Source organism: Pristiophorus japonicus, chromosome 8, assembly GCF_044704955.1.
Source record: "Pristiophorus japonicus isolate sPriJap1 chromosome 8, sPriJap1.hap1, whole genome shotgun sequence".
Classification (NCBI taxonomy): domain Eukaryota; kingdom Metazoa; phylum Chordata; class Chondrichthyes; family Pristiophoridae; genus Pristiophorus; species Pristiophorus japonicus.
Genome location: NC_091984.1, coordinates 89,368,978 through 89,387,252, shown reverse-complemented (window position 1 = coordinate 89,387,252; position 18,275 = coordinate 89,368,978). Strand labels below are relative to the sequence as shown.

Sequence of the window (18,275 nt, the reverse complement as noted above, 5' to 3'; positions counted from 1 at the left end):
TGAACAGCTTGCTGCCTGCCAGCGTGGCGAAGAGGTCCTCTGCTCTCGGGAGCGGGTATTGATCTTGTAGGCCAACCGATTGATGGTGGCCTTGCAGTCGCCACAGATCCTGACAGCCATCCGCTTTTAGGACGGGAACGATGGGGCTCGCCCAGTCGTTGAATTCGACAGGTGAGATGATGCCATCTCCCAATAGCCGGTCCAATTCGCTTTCGATCTTTTCCCGCATCACATACGGCACCGCTCTAGCTTTGTGGTGCACTGGCCTGACGTCCGGGGTGATGTGTATCCTTACTTTAGTGCCTTTGAAAGTCCCGACGCCAGGTTGGAATAGTGAATTGAATTGTTGTAGGACTTGTGAGCATGACCTTCGCTCCACAGATGACATTGCGTGAACATCCCCCCATTTCCAGTTCATCTCCCCCAACAGTGCGGAACCATTGCCCGGGACAATCCAGAGCGGCAGCCGATTCACTGACCCATTGTGTGTGACAGACAACATTGCACTGCCCAGCACCGGAATGATTTCTTTAGTGTAAGTCTGTAATTGTGTCTCAATACGTGCTAATTTGGGTCTACTGGCTTTAAGTGGCCATAGCTTCTCAAATTGCTGAACGCCTATGAGTGACTGGCTGGCCCCAGTGTCCAGCTTCATGCGTACAGGGATACCGTTTAATAAAACCCTCATCATCATTGGTGGTGTTCTGGTGTATGAACTGAGTATTCGCCACATGGACCCGCTGAACCTCGGCGTCAATCGATTTGCCCCAAAAGTCATCCTGCCTCAAAGAACCCTCTTCTGGTCCATTCGCCTCATGTATTAGTCTGGTTGCAGATTTCCTGCACATTCGAGCTAAGTGGCCACTGAGATTGCAGATCCTGCAGACAAACTGTTGAAATCTGCAAGATCGAGCTGAGTGTTTTCCCCCACGCCTCCAGCATGAGTTAAAGTTTCCATTGTTGGGAACAAGGGGACTATGGCCACGCATTCCACGCTGACTGTCCCTTTGACTGCTCTTAAGTACCCTATTAGTGGGTGTCAATGGCCCCCTCCCGGGCCGCATTGTCAACTGTGATGGCGAGAATGTCCGTTCAGCCTACAATTGTCTGTGTTGAAGTCCTGCTCTGGGGTCTATTGCTTTGGACTGCCCCTGCCTGCCTGCGGGGCTCTGAGTCGCATTCATGATGTTGACTCCCTGATCCATCGCTGCGTTAGAGGCAGAATTGCGTACGTATATTATTTTTGTCTCTTCCTCCCCCGCCATGAAAGTTTGAGCCATCAACGCCGTTGCTTCCAAGGTCAAATCCTTGGTCTCAATTAATTTGCGGAAAATTCCTGCATGACCGATGCCCTCGATAAAGAAGTCCCTTAGCATCTCCCCCCTGCAGGCATCTGTGAACTTACAGAGGCTGGCCAAACGCCAAAGGTCCGCTACGAAGTCCTGTATGCTCTGTCCTTCATGACATCGGTGGGTGTAGAATCTGTGTCAGGCTATGTGTATGCTACTCGCCGGTTTGAGGTGCTCCCCGATCAATTTGCTAAGTTCTACAAAGGTTTTGTCCGCCGGCTTTTCGGGTGCTAGTAAGTCCTTCATGAGCGCATCTTTGGTCCGCAGCTGGTCAAAAGATGAGCCCTGAGCTTGTCGGCCGCTGCATCCCCCAGCCATTCTTTCGTAACGAAGCTTTGCTGAGGCCTCTCGACAAAATCGTCCCAGTCTTCCCCAACACAGTACCGTTCCTCTGTGCTACCGGTGGCCATTCTCGTGGGTCGTGAATTCCCGTTTCTTGTCGCCAATGTAAAGTCCTTACCTTACAGTGTGAAACCACACGAGGCACATTCTGGGAACAAGGTCACTCTGTGACCTTAACTCTTTATTCACAGGACTCCAAAGACGATGACCCTGCATGGGACCTCCCTTTTTATACCTGTGTGATCAGGTAAGGAGTGTCTCCCACAAGTTCACCCCTTGTGATCAAGGTGTGCATCTAGGTTGAGTGTATACAGTAATACAGTGGTGTTACATTGTGGTTACATACATGACATAGGCGACAGGTTGCAACTTCCCTGCAACGTTAGCTGGTTGTAATACACACCCGACTCCGTACGACGACGCATCACATGCTCGCACAAGTCTTTTTTACACGGGTTATACAATACAAGCAGCTTGTTGGAGCATAAAATGGTTCTTGTCATGTATCTTACATTATATATAACTGTATCCTAACATGCTATACATGACTGTAATAAGATATGACCTGTAACCACCAGCATTCCTTACCGCCACTTGCAAGAGACAGGTATATAAGGACAGGTCTCAGGCAAGTGCAGCATTCCAGAGCTGTGAAATAAAGGTGCAGGTCCAGAGTGACCTTGACTTCACTACATGCCTCGTGTGAATCTGTACTGAGGGGACAGGACTTTACAGTGACGACGGGTTATGGGATTACAGAATCCACAGAATGGCGAACAACGGATCAGATGAAAAGTACAATGCGAGAGACAACAGGGAGGACTTTATAGAAAGGCTCCAGCAAAGCTTTGTAACCAAAGACTGGTTAGGCGAGGATAAGGCAGACAAGAGACGAGCCCATCTCTTGACCAGCTGTGGCTCGAAAACATACGCTTTAATGAAGGATCTGCTGGCACCCGAGAAACCAGCAAGCAAGTCGTTTGAAGAATTGAGCACACTGGTAAGAGACCACCTGAAGCCAGCGAGCAGCCTACACATGGCCAGACACAGGTTCTACAACTACAGACGCTGTGTGGGCCAGAGCATACCCGACTTCGTGCGGAACTTCGGAGGTTGGCTAGTTTATGTGAGTTCTCCGATGAACTGAGGAGAGAAATGCTGAGAGACTTTTTCATTGAAGGAATAGGCCATGCAGGCATATTCCGAAAGCTCATAGAGACCAAGAACCTGACCTTAGAGACAGCAGCACTGGTTGCACAGACATTCTTGGTAGGGGAAGAAGAAACGAGGTTGATTTACAATGCAGGTACTACAACTAACGAAATATTGGAACAAGAAGTTCACAGCACTAAACAAGCTGCTAACCCCACACACAGACAAAACCGGGAGAACAGGCTCTCGACAGCAGGCAGAAGCCATCAAGGGCCACAGGAACGGCCGTTCACACCTCATCAACCCACAATGCGAGCAATCAACTACAAACTGAGAGAAGATCAAGAGAAATCAGCCAGACGCAGCTCATTCTTTGGGAACACTTTGAACAATAGAACAGGTCGTGCTGGAGGTGTGGGGGTGGGCACTCGTCAAGAAGTTGTCGATTTCAGCAGGCTATTTGCAGAAATTGTGAATCTACAGGGCGTTTGGCCTGAATGTGCAAAAAAACGGCAGCTCGGCTGGTATATGAATCGGATGGGCCGGAAAGCGGACTAGAAGATGGTGGGGACAGTGCCCGGGACACCGATGTACAGCAGGTCAACACGATCAATGGCCGCTGCTCCTACAACAGGATGCCTCCTATAATGATGAGGGTCCTACTCAACGGGATATCTGTCAACATGGAGCTGGATACGGGAGCGAGTCAATCTCTCATGGGCGCTCAACAATTTGAACAACTGTGGCCGCATAAAAGAGACAGACCAAAACTCACAAGGGTCGACACCACACTAAGGACCTATACCAAACAATTCGTACCAGTCCTCGGCAGCGCCATGCTCTCTGTCACACACAAAGGGACAGTGAACCGACTTCCCCTGTGGATTGTCCCCGGAGACCCCCCAGCACTGCTGGGGAGAAGCTGGCTGGCAAAACTAAACTGTAAATGGGATGATGTCCATGCCATGTCATTAGAGGAACGGACCTCCTACTCAACAGTTATAAAGCAATTTGAACATCTCTTTCAGCCAGGTGTGGGCACTTTCAAAGGGGCCAAAGTTAAAATCTACATCACACAGAATGCTAGACCGGTCCATCACAAGGCCAGAGCTGTACCCTATGTGATGAGGGAAAAGATTGAACACGAACGAGACAGGCTTCTGCGGGAAGGCATTATATCACCTGTGGAATTTAGCGACTGGGCAAGTCTCATCATCCCAGTCATGAAGCCTGGTGGATCCGTATGAATCTGTGGGGAATACAAATCTACCATAAACAGAGTCTCCCTACAGGACCAGTACCCGCTGCCCAGAGCGGAGGACTTATTTGCCACATTGGCTGGAGGTAAACTTTTCTCAAAACTAGACCTCACATCTGCGTATATGACGCAAGAATTGACCGAGGAATCCAAGCTACTCACCACCATCAACACACATCGAGGCCTTTTCATGTACAATCGATGCCCATTCGGCATCAGGTCGGCAGCTGCCATATTCCAGCGCAACATGGAGAGTCTGCTCAAGTCCATCCCGGGGACAGTTGTATTTCAAGACGACATAATTATCACGGGCAGGGACACCGACTCCCATCTCCGTAATTTGGAGGAAGTACTAAAGCGGTTGGATCGGGTAGGCCTACGAGTCAAGAAATCCAAGTGCCTGTTTCTCGCACCCGAGGTTGAATTTTTGGGCAGAAGGATTGCCGCTGATGGAATCCGCCCAACAGAGTCCAAAACAGAAGCAATTCGCCTGGCACCCAGGCCCCGGAATGTCTCAGAACTGCGCGCCTTTCTCAGGCTACTCAATTACTTTGGGAACTTTATGCAGAACTTAAGCACGCTGCTGGAGCCTCTCCTCGTGCTACTCAGGAAGGGGTGCGATTGGTTTTGGGGGGACGCCCAGGAATGCGCCTTCAATAAGGCACGCAACCTTCTGTGTTCCAACAGTGTTTTGACTTTCTTTGATCCAGGTAAAAAGCTAGTTCTCACATGTGATGCGTCAGCGTATGGGGTCGGGTGCGTTTTGCAACATGTCAATAGTGCGGGCAAGTTACAACCCATAGCTTATGCCTCCAGGTCACTTTCGCAGGCGAAGCGCGGGTACGGAATGGTAGAGAAGGAGACGCTCGCGTGTGTGTACGGTATCAAAAAGATGCACCAATACCTTTTCGGGGCCAAGTTCACTTTAGAAACTGACCACAAGCCCCTCACGTCCCTCCTATCCGAGAGCAAGGCAATAAACGGCAATGCCTCGGCGCAAATTCAACGGTGGGCACTCATGCTGGCGTCCTACGACTATACCATAAGGCACAGACCAGGCACAGACAATTGTGCCGACGGGCTCAGCAGGCTACCCCTGGCGACCGCGGAAGGGTCTGACGAACAGGACTGTGAGATTGTCATGGCAATCAATGCCTTTGAGTCCACAGGTTCGTCCATAACGGCTCGCCAAATCAGAGCCTGGACGGCCAGCGACCCCACGTTATCCTTAGTAAAAAGATATGTCCTAACCGGTGACTGGGCAGAGGCTCGCGATGCCTGCCCTGAGGAATTAAAACCCTTTCACAGGCGCATGCATGAGCAATCACTACAAGCAGATTGCCTGATGTGTGGCAGCCGAGTAGTCATGCCTCTGCGAGGCAGAGAGGCATTTGTCCGGGAGCTCCACCGCGAGCACCCGGGGATCGTTCTCATGAAGGCCATAGCCAAATCCCACGTCTGGTGGCCTGGTATTGACGCGGACTTGGAGCTCTGCGTCCGAAGGTGCACCATTTGTGCCCAACTCGGCAATGCCCCCAGGGAGGCTCCCCTGAGCCCCTGGCCCTGGCCTATCAAACCGTGGTCGCGGTTGCACGTAGACTATGCGGGCCCATTCATGGGCAAAATGTTCCTCGTAGTTGTAGATGCATTTTCAAAGTGGATCGAATGCACCATTTTAAACTCGAGCACAACCTCCACCACTGTGGAGAGCCTCGCAACCATGTTTGCAACGCACGGAATCCCTGACATATTGGTCAGTGACAATGATCTGTGCTTCACCAGTGCAGAATTCCAAGACTTTATAATTGACCACGGCATAAATCACTTCAAGACGGTACCGTTCAAGCCGGCCTCCAACGGCCAGGCGGAGAGAGCAGTGCAGATCATTAAACAAGGCATGCTTAAAATCCAAGGTCCCACGCTGCAGGGTCGCCTGCCGCGACTGCTGCTGGCATACAGATCTCGTCCGCACTCATTGACTGGGATCCCCCCCCCGCACAACTGTTGATGAAAAGGACTTCAAAAACAAGGCTCTCATTAATCCTCCCAGACATGCACGAAATCGTTGAGGCAAAGCGCCGTAAACTGACTGAGTACCATGACAGAAATTTGAGGGGGAGATGGAATGAGATAGGGGACAAAGTGTTTGTACTAAACTATGGCAGGGGTCCCAAATGGCTTGCAGGGACAGTAACGGGCAAGGAAGGAAACAGGCTACTGGTAGTACAAATGGACAATGGCAAAACCTGCCGGAGGCATGTAGACCAAGTCAAAAGCAGATTTACCAACAACACTGCGGAACCAGAGGCAGACTACAATGTGGAACTCGCACCACACCTGGTGGACAGACAGAGGGAACAAACTGAGGAAAGGGCAATCCCAACAGACAGCCCAGGCGAGTCAACAGCAATCACACCAATCGAAACAGACAGTCCAGGCGATATACCAGCAACCACACCCAAAGAAAAACAGACACCAAGGCAAACAACTGAACCACAACTCAGACGCTCCACGCGAGAGCGTAGACCACCTGAGAGACTGAACCTATAAAGACAATAAGACCTTGGGGGAGGGTGATGTCATGTTTCTTACATTATTTTATATAACTGTATCCCAACACGCTATACATGACTGTAATAAGATATGACCTGTAACCACCAGCATACCTTACCACCAGGGGTGCACTTGCAAGAGACAGGTATATAAGGACAGGTCTCAGGCAAGTGCAGCATTCCAGAGCTGTGAAATAAAGGTGCAGGTCCAGAGTGACCTTGACTTCACTACATGCCTCGTGTGAATCTGTACTGAGGGGACAGGACTTTACAGTTCTGGCTTTCTCAAAAGCAATTTTGAGTTTTATGGGTTTTTTCCCCATACCCAGTTCTCACCTTTACGCAATAACACGTCGTGACTCTAAGAGGGTGCTTAACCGCGTTAGGAAGTTATCAAAATAGTTGCGGAGTCCCAGGAACGACCGCAGCTCTGTAACTTTCTGTGGCCTGGGCGCATTCCTGATAGCCTCTGTCTTGGTGTCTGTGGGCCGAATGCCATCCGCCGCGATCTTTCTCCCCAAAAACTCCACTTCTGTTGCCATGAAGACGCATTTCGACCTCTTCAGCCGCATCCCTACGTGATCGAATCGCTGGAGGACCTCCTCCAGGTTTTGTAGGTCCTCGACAGTGTCCCGACCCGTGACCAATATGTCGTCCTGAAAGACCACCGTGCGTGGTACCGACTTGAGTAGGCTCTCCATGTTTATCTGGAAGGTTGCTGCAGCCGACCGATTTCCAAACGGGCATCTGTTGTAGATGAACAGTCCCTTGTGCGTGTTGATGCAGGTGAGGCCCTTCAAAGACTTCTCCAGCTCCTGCGTCATGTAGGCCGAAGTCAGATCGAGCTTGGTGAACGTCTTGCCTCCTGCCAACGTCGGAAATAGGTCGTCTGCCTTAGGTAGCGGGTATTGGTCCTGTAACGAGAAACGATTAATAGTTACTTTATAATCGCTGCAAATCCTGACCGTGCCATCACTTTTGAGTACTGGAACAATCGGGCTGGCCCACTCGCTGAATTCCACTGGGGAGATGATGCCCTCGCGTTGCAGCCTGTACAGCTCGATTTCCACTCTCTCCCTCATCATGTTAGGTACCAAGTGGATCCGCATCTTCGCCCCAGAAAAGTTTCCAATGCCTGGCTCAAAAAGAGAAGGAAATTTGTTAAGAACCTGGGTACATGAGGCCTCATGGACATGTGATGGCGCTCGGATGTCATCCCAGTTCCAGCGGATCTTGCCCAGCTAGCTCCTTCCAAGCAGTGTGGGGCCATCGCCCGGGACAATCCAAAGTGGCAGTTCGTGCACCGTGCCCTCATAGGTGACCTTGATCATGGCGCTGCCCAGGACAGTGATGAGCTCTTTGGTGTACGTTCTCAGTTTCGTGTGGATGGGGCTCAGGGCTGGTCTGAGTGCCTTGTTGCACCACATTCTCTCAAACATCTTTTTACTCATGATGGATTGGCTAGCACCAGTGTCTAGTTCCATGGCTACGGGTAAGGCATTCAATTTTACATTTAGCATTATAGATGGACATTTCATCGAAAATGTGTGCACCCCGTGTACTTCAGCATCTGCCTCCTCTCTCTGAGGCTCGAAATTGCTTTGATCCACCATGGACCGATGTTCCTCTGCCACGTGGTGGTTAGCAGGTTTTTTAGAGCTTGCAACTCGTCTGCAAGCTCGTTGGAGGTGCCTCATTGTTCCACAGCTCTTGCAAACATACCCTTTGAAGCGGCATGAATAGTCTGAATGGAAGCCTCCACAACGCCAACAAGGTGTGACTTGCCTTGCATTCATCCTTTGTTGCAGACTCTGAGTCATCTGGGTCACCTGAGGCCTGCTAGCAGTTGCAGACTCATGGTTTCTGCCCTGTACATTTTTGCTCGCAAACACAGTTTCAGTTAATTTATGAACATTGCTAGCACTTGTGTGCTGAGAGATTTGTTTGATGTTATCACTGGTGGACATAAACGCCTGTGCTATCGCAATGGCCTTACTGAGGGTCGATGTCTCTGCGGTCAAAAGTTTTTGTAGGATGGTCTCGTGGCCAATGACCAGTACAAAAAAGTCTGAGCATTTGCTCCAGGTAGCCATCAAACTCACATTGTCCTGCAAGTCGACTTAGCTCAGCGACGTAGCTCGCCCCTTCAGAACGCTGGCACGTGTAGAACCGATACCTTGCCATCAGCACGCTCTCCCTTAGGTTAAGATGCTCCCGAACCAGTGTACACAGCTCCTCATATGACTTATCTGTGGGTTTCACCGGAGCCAGAAGATTCTTCATGAGGCTGTCGGTCGGTGCCTTGCAGACCGTGAGGAGGACCGCTCTCCTTTTTGCAGCGCTTCTTTCTCCATCCAGCTCGTTGGCTACAAAGTACTGGTCTAGCCTTTAGACATAGGCTTCCCAGTCCTCACCCTCCGAGAACTTCTCCAGGATGCCCACAGTTTGCTGCATCTTTGCGTTGGATTCGTATACTCATCGCCAGTTATTGTGTTCCTAACACAGATGAGACTGCACACAGGGAGGTTAAAGTAACAGTGACCTCAGTCTTTATTAAGACACTCCAGAGTGAGGAACAGGCCTAAGGGGCCGGCTTATATACAGTGCTCCCAAGGGATGCTGGGATCCCTTGGGACTGCAGGGGATGTGCTCGCTGGTGGCGGAACATAGAAGTGCATGCTTTACAGATACACAACAGCAGGCATGATGCAATGCTGAACTATGGGAATTAGGCTGTGAAGTGGTACAAGGGGACACACTCCTTGGGATCACCACATGCAGAATGGCTTCCAATTCAGCATCCATCAAACTGGGGATTGGGTGCTAGGCTACTCTGTCATTTCCTGCAGACTTGTACATGCACCTTGGGTTTCCTTTCCCTTCATTTTTGTCTGTGCTCTCTTAGCCCCTTGCCCCTACAACCTCAGCAATTGGTTGAGAGGCCCCTTTTAACACCAGTATCAATGGGTGACAGCAGAACAGAACATACCCAGAAGTGCTTAGCCTGCAGCTTCTGACACATCCAGCGAGTAACGAGAGATAAAGTAACTGCCAGATATGGAAGGGAAAGTGATGCACTTCACCGAGCATCCATTTAATAATTAATGTGTATATAAACAGTTAGGATGTACTTTTAAGTCAGATACTTAGTTATGTGTGTTTAAAAAATACCATGAAGCAAATGTATTTTTACCCGGAGTTATTTTAATTTTTAATCAACTTCAGTTTTTTCATTTTCTCTTTTTCTCCTATTTCAAATTTATTTTTAGGATTGAATGATTTTCGATTTTTAAAATCATCTTTCAGTGGCCAGAAATCTGATTTTCAAGCTACTGAATTCTAAACCAGCACAGCAGCCATTATGTAGCAGCTTTGATTGATATTGACAGAACTAGTTTTTGTTCTGTTGGCTCACATCTACCAGGAAATGAATTGGGACTGGGGAACTTATTTCAAGTAGGTCCTTTAGAACATAAGAACATAAGAATTAGGAACAGGAGTAGGCCATCTAGCCCCTCGAGCCTGCTCCGCCATTCAAAATGATCATGGCTGATCTGGCCGTGGACTCAGCTCCACTTACCCGCCTGCTCCCCATAACCCTTAATTCCCTTATTGGTTAAAAATCTATCTATCTGTGATTTGAATACATTCAAATATTTACAAATCAGCAGAGAGAGGAGACCTTCATTATACCAGCATGGAATCCAGGTCTCAAATGGAGGAGCTGTGCCTGAACCACTTCATCACCCATCAGTCAGTCCCTCCATAATTCTGCATTGTTAACCTATTAGATCTTGAAGTGTTGATGAACATTATAAACCAATCGACTTCCTGAGGGGAGGTGAGAACAAGATCAAGCAGTGTTAGAGGGTAGGATATAAATGGACCAAGGTGGAGGGTGGCAAAATGGGAAAGGGAGGAAGAGGGAGAAGAGAGGGGAAAAAACTGCGGGGGGTGGGAAGGATAGAGGAGTGCAAGGGGCTGGTGAGGTGATTGGGTAATGGGGCAAAGCCAGGGAAACAATCTCTCACTGTGGATCACTCTGTTAGGGCTGGCAAATAATAATATGGTGTAAGGGGTTTCCAGAGAGCAAATCACTGAGTGGCTTCCCAATGTTCAAAGAGTCCAGGGCGGGGGAATGTTGCGACAGAATACACGACTGTGTGTCTGTCAAAGGGAATTTCACTTGAAGCCAGGCGAAAGTGCAAAAGGAAGCAGCAAAAAGAGCCACAATATAAAAATTGCACAGAATGGGTGACAACATTTCTTTTGTGTAGTAGCACTGTGAGGAAACATGCAGTCCTACCCCAAAACAACTGTGTGGCTTCACCCCATTACTTTTGCCCCTTGGTAAAGTTGTCATTTTTCAAATGTCTAAACTTTAAACATTGACTAAAATCGAATGTAGTTGTTGAGAAAAGTGAGTTAACCTAGCTACTTTCAAAAGCACCCCGTCTGTCCTTTCTTGATTCTCCAGAAAAGTTGTAACCTGCCTGCTTCCCAACAACCCCCACGATCCACTGCAGTTCTGTCTGTAATCATTTAAATGTGAGCATCCCTCCTCTGCAACCATCCTCCTACATTTTTTTACACCACTGCCCACCTGATTGTGCCACTGAGCCAATCCTGTCGCTGTTCCACAACCTCTTCTATAACTGCTGCCGCAGGATTTCGTGGGTCGAGCCCAAGGCATAGAATTCCCTCCAGCCCCATTGAGAAAATGTTCCAGGCCTGGCTGAGGTTCAGTCTACCGCCCAGTACATCGCCTTCTCTCCCCTTTGTCCCCATCATTGTTCCTCCACATCTTCCTTCATCCCATCCCCTCTTCAATTCCCACCACCCACTGCCCCTCCCCTGCCACCCTTCTCCCATCTGTAGAGCCGTGTTCATCACTTTTGGGAGAGTTGTGAAGCCTTTTAGCTTTCACTGATTAGTGGAGTAGGCCTCGTTCTGTGCTCCACAGAGGCCTGATTGTCAGGGTCCATCCTTCACACAGAATTGTCAATTGTCCACCTGCTCAGATATAGGTGCAAAAAATAAACATTTATGACATAATCCATGTCAGTGAAAAAAGACAATACAACAAATAACAGTTCAAGAAACTTATACAGAAACAGCATTTCCCACCCTTGTGCATCTCCTTATACCACCTTTTTTACACATGCCTATCCTACTACTGCACCTAAGTGTCTCCCATGTGGCTGCATCTGGGAAGACTGCTGTAATTCTTGTGTCGGAGCTGCAGATGTCCTTCTCAGACGCCCTCGACCACCATTGGGCCTGGAAGGGCCGGGTGGAGACTGGGCAGCACCCTCCTGGGATGGTTCAGTCTGGCTTGGCTCGGGCGAGGCCATGCATGGAGGCACTGGCAGAGTGCCAGGTCTGGGACCAGGAATGTTGTGACCCTGAGAGAGCACATCATCAAGATCCTGGTCCAAGGAGCTTGGACTCACCGAGGGTGGCACATTACCACCACCACCACCACCAAGCTGAGGGAGGTCAGGTTGGTGCTCTGGCACCACACCGGAAGGTCCCCTATGGCCTGTGTTGGACCCAGCTACGAATGCAACATTTGAGGTGTCGGGTGGCATCGAGCTGAGACTGCATGAGAGCAGCCAAAGTCTCAAATCCAGCAGAGATGGCAGCAGTTTGATGCTCCATGGCAGCAGTAAGACTCTCCGTGGTCTGTTGCCCAGAGTGCATAAGAGCATTCTGAGCTTCCACGGCTCCCTCCCTCGCGCTGTGCTGATGTGCTGAAATGGCAGCTGCTACATCACCGCATGGACAATCTGGGAGTCCACCATCGCCTGCACACTGGCAATGATTGGCTCCATGGTGTGCGCAGAGCTGTCGACTATGCGGGAGGTGGACTCCTCCACACTCCTCACCAGTTCCAACAGCCTCTCTGGTACCCTTGTCGGTGTCCCCAATATCTGTGAAAGCATGGCCTCCACCCTTCTTTCGTAAGCCGCAACATCAATGTCATTGTCTGAGTCCTCCTCGGCAGAACTCCGGTGGAGAAATGGCACCTGAAGTTGCCTAACCCCATCACCACGCTGCAGCCCGCTAGGCCCCGGTGCAACACCCAGTGCAGACCCTTGTACCATGTCAACTATATCAGACTGCGACTCCCAGTATCTGAGCTGGTGCGTGTGGGTGGAAGCAGTGACGCTTCGGTGCCATCAGTGTCCTCCTCTTCCTCTTACTCATCAGTCGCATCCCCAAATGATGCAGTACTCTCCAGACTGTCACCAGTGTTCGACCCCTCAAGGTCCTCACTGCTGCGACTTGAGATGTCTGATGTGATGTTGTGAAGGGTCTGATCCAGGCCTCCAGCTTGGTCTGCAAGGTCTCTCCTCACTCCCCACTGTGCTGGGTGTGCTCGCACTCGGTCCTGGTGTTGTCTAACTGGCTCCAGCTCGTCTGTGAGGTCTCTTCTCAGTCACCAATGTGCTGCCTGTGCTGCCATTCAGTCTCTATCTGCAAGCAAGAATGGTAGAAGGGTTGCCACGAGGGGGAGGGGGAGGTGGGGGATTGACGCATGGAGGCTGGAACTAGCATACCTTTGGAAGGAAAGGCACAGTAGGCGCTGGCGCATTCAGGTAGAGAGCGCATTAAAGCACGGCCTCACTTACCCATGGTGCCCACATTGGCATCGCCAGTACCGCAGGCCACAGGGGGTGTCACATCTGCAAGCATAAATGGGAGAAGGACTGCCGTCAGGGGAAGGTGGGGAATTGACGCATGGAGGCTGCAACTAGCAGACTTCCAGAAGGAAAGGCACAGTAGGCGCTGGCGCATTCAGGGAGAGAGCGCATTAAAGGTGGCCCTTCACTTACCCACATCGGCATCAGCAGTACCCTGGCCCACAGGAAAGGCACCATGACCACTCACGAGCGCCTCCTTTGCTTGACTCTAATGTGAGCCAGTTTGGCCTGCGAAGAATGGTTGGTGTGTACCACTGTGATGATGCATCAGAAATGGATACGTGTTTGTCCCTGACATACAGTTGTAAGTGTGAGATGAAAGGGAGCCTCCATTGCGAGAACACACACACACACACATACACAAAAACACACATATATATATATGAGTTGTCAACAATTAAATACTGCTCCAGTGACTAAATAGTGAGAATGGGAAAAAAGAGAATGTTGAAAGAGAGGCTCACAGATGCAAGTTCAGCAGTTGGTGGAACAGGTACTCACTTTTATAAGATGGATGATATCATTCAAATGTATTCTGCACTAAGTCTGAGTCCTGTTATGAATGGAGGTGCCTGAAACCGCCCCAACAATCTCCCTCCATGCATTGGTTAACACCTCACGAGTTGGTCTCCCCATGTTGGGATAAATGAGTATCCTCCTGCCCTCGACACTTTGCATGAGGATTTCCAGCTTGGCGTCAGTAAAGCGGCTTGCCCTCCTTGGTCCACGAGCACCAGCCATCCTGCAACCCAACTCCTTCCCTCCTCGGGGCCTAGCTGAGCAGGCCATGGAGCAGCTGGCTCAGTATCTCCACATTAGCTCCATGCTGAATTTCTCTGAGGTGATCTCGTTGCAATCAAGACACCCACACCGCTGTAAACTGCCGTTTACAGCCACTCAATTAGCGCAGGACACCATTTTTCTTTTGCTGAATTTGGGTCGGGGGCCCGGCGCAATAATTTTGGTGGTAATAGGTCGAAAAAATTGAGAGGTGCGCCAACTTTCTGGCGGATCTGAATTTAGGCCCCATAAGCTCTAACTGGCATATGTCCCATAGATACTTTGGGGGCCGAAATTCACCGTCCTCGAAGGGACGGCTACTGCGGAATTTGGGCGGTCGACCGAAAAAATCGATCGGCTGCCGCGGTCGAATGATTTTCCCTCCCCGAGCCATATTCAGCTCGGGGGGGATTTGAGCGATGTGCACGTCCGCTGGAAACGGCGTGGTGAAACCACTGTCAAAATAACTTTCCAGCGGTGAGCTGTGCAGCGTGCGGGCCGCTGGGAAGCAGCACGGACAGGGATTTTCAGCTGCAAAAGGTAAGCCTTTTCCCAGTGGTGACCCCGGCGAGGTATTCGAGTCGGTGCTCGGACGGGACACCGCTGGAATGTTGCTGCAATCGGGGCCCTTTGGTAGGGAAATAGTTTTATTAATTTTAGTACTTTTATTTAAGATTACAGCATCCACTGTATTTATCTTTTAATAGTTTTATTAATTGTTTTGGCTCCATTCAACCTGCTGAGTGCTGCTCAGAGGTTTGCACATACTTTTGTACAACTTTCAGGTCTGACTACTTTGTGGAGTCCTGAGGGCTGCAAAGACCTGCTTGGCAGGGTTCACCCTGAAGATGGGAGGAGTGTTGGGAGGGCGATACCTGGTACACCTGGTCAGAAGCAGGGCGGCACACAGGAGAAGCGGTCGCCGTCAGCACAGTGCAGACAGGCAGCGGGCAAGGGAGGCAGCAACCATGATTTGTTCATTCTGCGCCAGACAGTGTGCCCGCCGTCTTCACCGGCCCGAATCAGGATTGCGATTGGCTGCTTGGGGACAAGGGATATCCCCTGTCCACTTGGCTGCTCACTACACTGCGGAGCCCCAGGACAGTGCTAGAGCATGCATACAATGATGCTCATTGTGCCACCAGGTGCATCATCGAGCAGTGCGTAGGCATCCTTAAGCAGAGGTTCCGGTATCTGGACTGTTCTGGTGGCACCTTGCATTACTCTCCTCAACGGGTCTCCATCATCATTGTGGTCTGCTGCATGCTGCACAACCTGGCCATCATGAGGGGACAGCTGCTGGAGGTCGAGCCAGTAGTACCACCTGATGATGATGAGGAGGAGGAGGAGGAGGAGGAGGATCCCCATCGCCTCAGAGCTAGGAGGTGTCGACCCATTATCACCCTGGAAGGGCCGGGCGCAGACTGGCCAGCACCCTCCTCGGAAGGTGCGTCCTCACATATATGGAGGTGCCTGACACCTTCCCTGCAATCTCCTTCTATGCATTATGTACTGGCGGTCTGCCAGGTCTCCCCATGTCAGGAAACAGTATTCTTCTTCTGTCCTCCACACCCTCTATCAGTGTCTCCAGCTCCATATCAGTGAACCTGTTGGCTCTCCTTGCACCTCTTACACCAGCCATCCTTCCAACCTCCTTCCCCCCTCAGGGCCTTGCTGCAAACTCTGCCCTTTAAAAAGGCCAGGGAGCAGCTGGCTCATTAGAAACCCTTACCTGCATGCTCAATTTCTCAATGGTGATAACGCTCACATTAAGACAGCCACACCGCTGAAAAGCCCATTTTGGAAGGGTTCATTAGCTGGAACCCATTTGTTCACTTTTGGAGCTGAATATGGGGTGGCCCAGCCACTAAACAATTTTGGCGCTAATGGCCCCAAAAAGGTGGGCGGAGCACCAGCTTTCCAGCGGTGCTGAATTTCGGGCCCTTGATCTACAAAATTGAGATTTTAAATCAATCTCATGCTACTCAATGCTGCACCTAGCATGGGACTGAGCAATGCAGATTGGGCTGTAGGAAGCCGATTTGTGTATAATCATTTTTTTGTCTGATTTTTCTTTTTCTTTCAGGACCATGGGAATCTTGCACACATTTTCCGGGACAGAAACAGACAAAATTTGGCCCTCCGTCTATTCACTGATGAGTGCCAGGATTCCACCCCTTAACGTTGAGGCACCAGTTGGAGAAAACTGAGCCATTCCAAGCAAAAGATTTCTTGGCACTGTGATATTGAAAGGAAATCACAGTGGATTTTCCTTGCACCTTCTGCGTTCAGCTTGATTCTGGATATACATTATCTCCTAAGCATAAGCGAGTTATAGCTGTGCTTGTTTTGGTGAGGCATTCTAATCTTTATAAGCCTTTGAAAAGAGTTTGCATTCTTACATTATTTAAGCAAAAATATAGACACTAGACTGCTTGCAAAAATCATTCCAGATAGGGTTTTATTAATATTTTTCATGTGAGGTGTCCCTTGCCCTATATAAATGTACTCTGAAAAATTCCACATCATGGAACATCCTGCTATACCAGGAATGACTTTCTTTTATATTATTTAAACGGGCCATTAATTGGAATATGTGCCAAGAAGGAAGGACTGCTGCTTAGTGTTGGATAAGCTAGTGCAGTACTCGAACTGTGGCAGGTCCACCTGGGCTATTATGTGGTGTTGTACCCCTTTCACCCAGAGATAAAATAAATGTTGTGTTCTACCAAGGCAACGGCTGTTAAAGCTGGGAAATGGACCACTTTCCCATTTCAGCACTCCAAGGCCAGATAGGTGCAAAGTAAAACTCCCTCTGTTCTTCCCCAACAATGTGGGTCAACTCCAACCTCAGAAAAGAAACCTACTGCACCATTTTAAACATTTTCTATTCTCCACAGCAACTATTCGGCAGTCTCTCTGAATGGCATTATCAGTTTAAAGCTAAAATAGAGGCAGATTTGTGCTGAACGAGGAGCTGGGTAAGACTAAGCATAATTCATTTCATTTGGATCCTTGCAGTCAGCAGAGACGAGATCTTCAGCCCTCAGTCTGGCCCAGATTTTATGTCTGGTTCTTCTTTGTACAAAGGCAGTATGACCTAAAATGTATATTTCAATTGCAGAGTCTATTTGCTGTCAGTCCACATCATCCTCCATTCACTAAAGACACAATTCAACTAACTGGAAGTGAAATACAGTAACTGATCTGAGGACAAGCTTTGTATTTGTTTTCTTTAGATTTCTTCAGTTTTTTACAAAATAAAAATCCTCTTCACCTGAAGATGCTGACTCATGGTGTACAGGTTGACAGACTACCCTCTGGTATCTCAGATACATTTCTCTGTGCTCAACACACAATACAGCTTCCATTGGCAAGTCTAGACGGTGAATGCAGATAGGAGGTGGCACAGCTAGATTAACTTTGGTCCGCAGCTGATAGCGGCACAGAAACCTTTGCCCGCATTGAATAAGGATTAAGATCAGGAACATTGTGTGATTTAATTGTTTATCCTGCCAGTTGACCTACAGATTGACCTAGCTCCTGCAGGATAGAGATGAGCAAGAACAGGTCATTATAGTCAATAAACTTTTGCCTTTTTCTTTACTCGTCAATTTTCTCATCAATTTTTCCCCCTCCATTTTGGCATGAAAGCTTTGGCACCTTTTTGAGGTAAGGTTTCTGTTGTGTATGCAATAGCTCAATAGACTGAATACTGTAAACTCCGAACAGGTACAAACCTGGCTCTACTTTATTAGGACCCAAAGTGATTACGTTACAAGATCTGGCCTTTTATACCTGGGCTGCACACACGTATGCACAGCCCAATGATCTCCGACAGTAGCGCCACCTGGTGGCTAGTAAACCCAATCATACATACATGACAGTTTTACAGGGACTAAAGACCATCCAGTACTTTGCCCAAGTTACCATTTTTCTTTTGTGTGCCAAGACAATGAATTTCGACAAGTTATTCTATCATAATGGGTTCCACTGCCAGGTTTGATCTTCTCCTCATCCAACATCTGCAGGCATGCACGTTTTGGAAGGCGAGGATCAGAAACACTGGGTAGCTTTTCTTTCCCCGTCTAAACTTGCGAACAATTGCGGTGCCCCTATTTCTTTCCTGTCTAAG

The 18,275-nt window shown here is 49.3% G+C and overlaps 1 protein-coding gene across 1 annotated transcript in view; it reads left to right on the top strand.

The window, feature by feature from the left end:
• ak4 (adenylate kinase 4) overlaps nt 1-17,422 on the top strand; it is an 81,471-nt gene extending 64,049 nt beyond the window's left edge. The window contains exon 6 of the mRNA XM_070886143.1: nt 16,227-17,422. Within this exon, the coding sequence (XP_070742244.1) occupies nt 16,227-16,350 (124 nt within the window). The 3' untranslated portion in view covers nt 16,351-17,422. The remainder of the gene's footprint in view (nt 1-16,226) is intronic.
• The last annotated feature ends 853 nt before the right edge of the window (nt 17,423-18,275 follow it).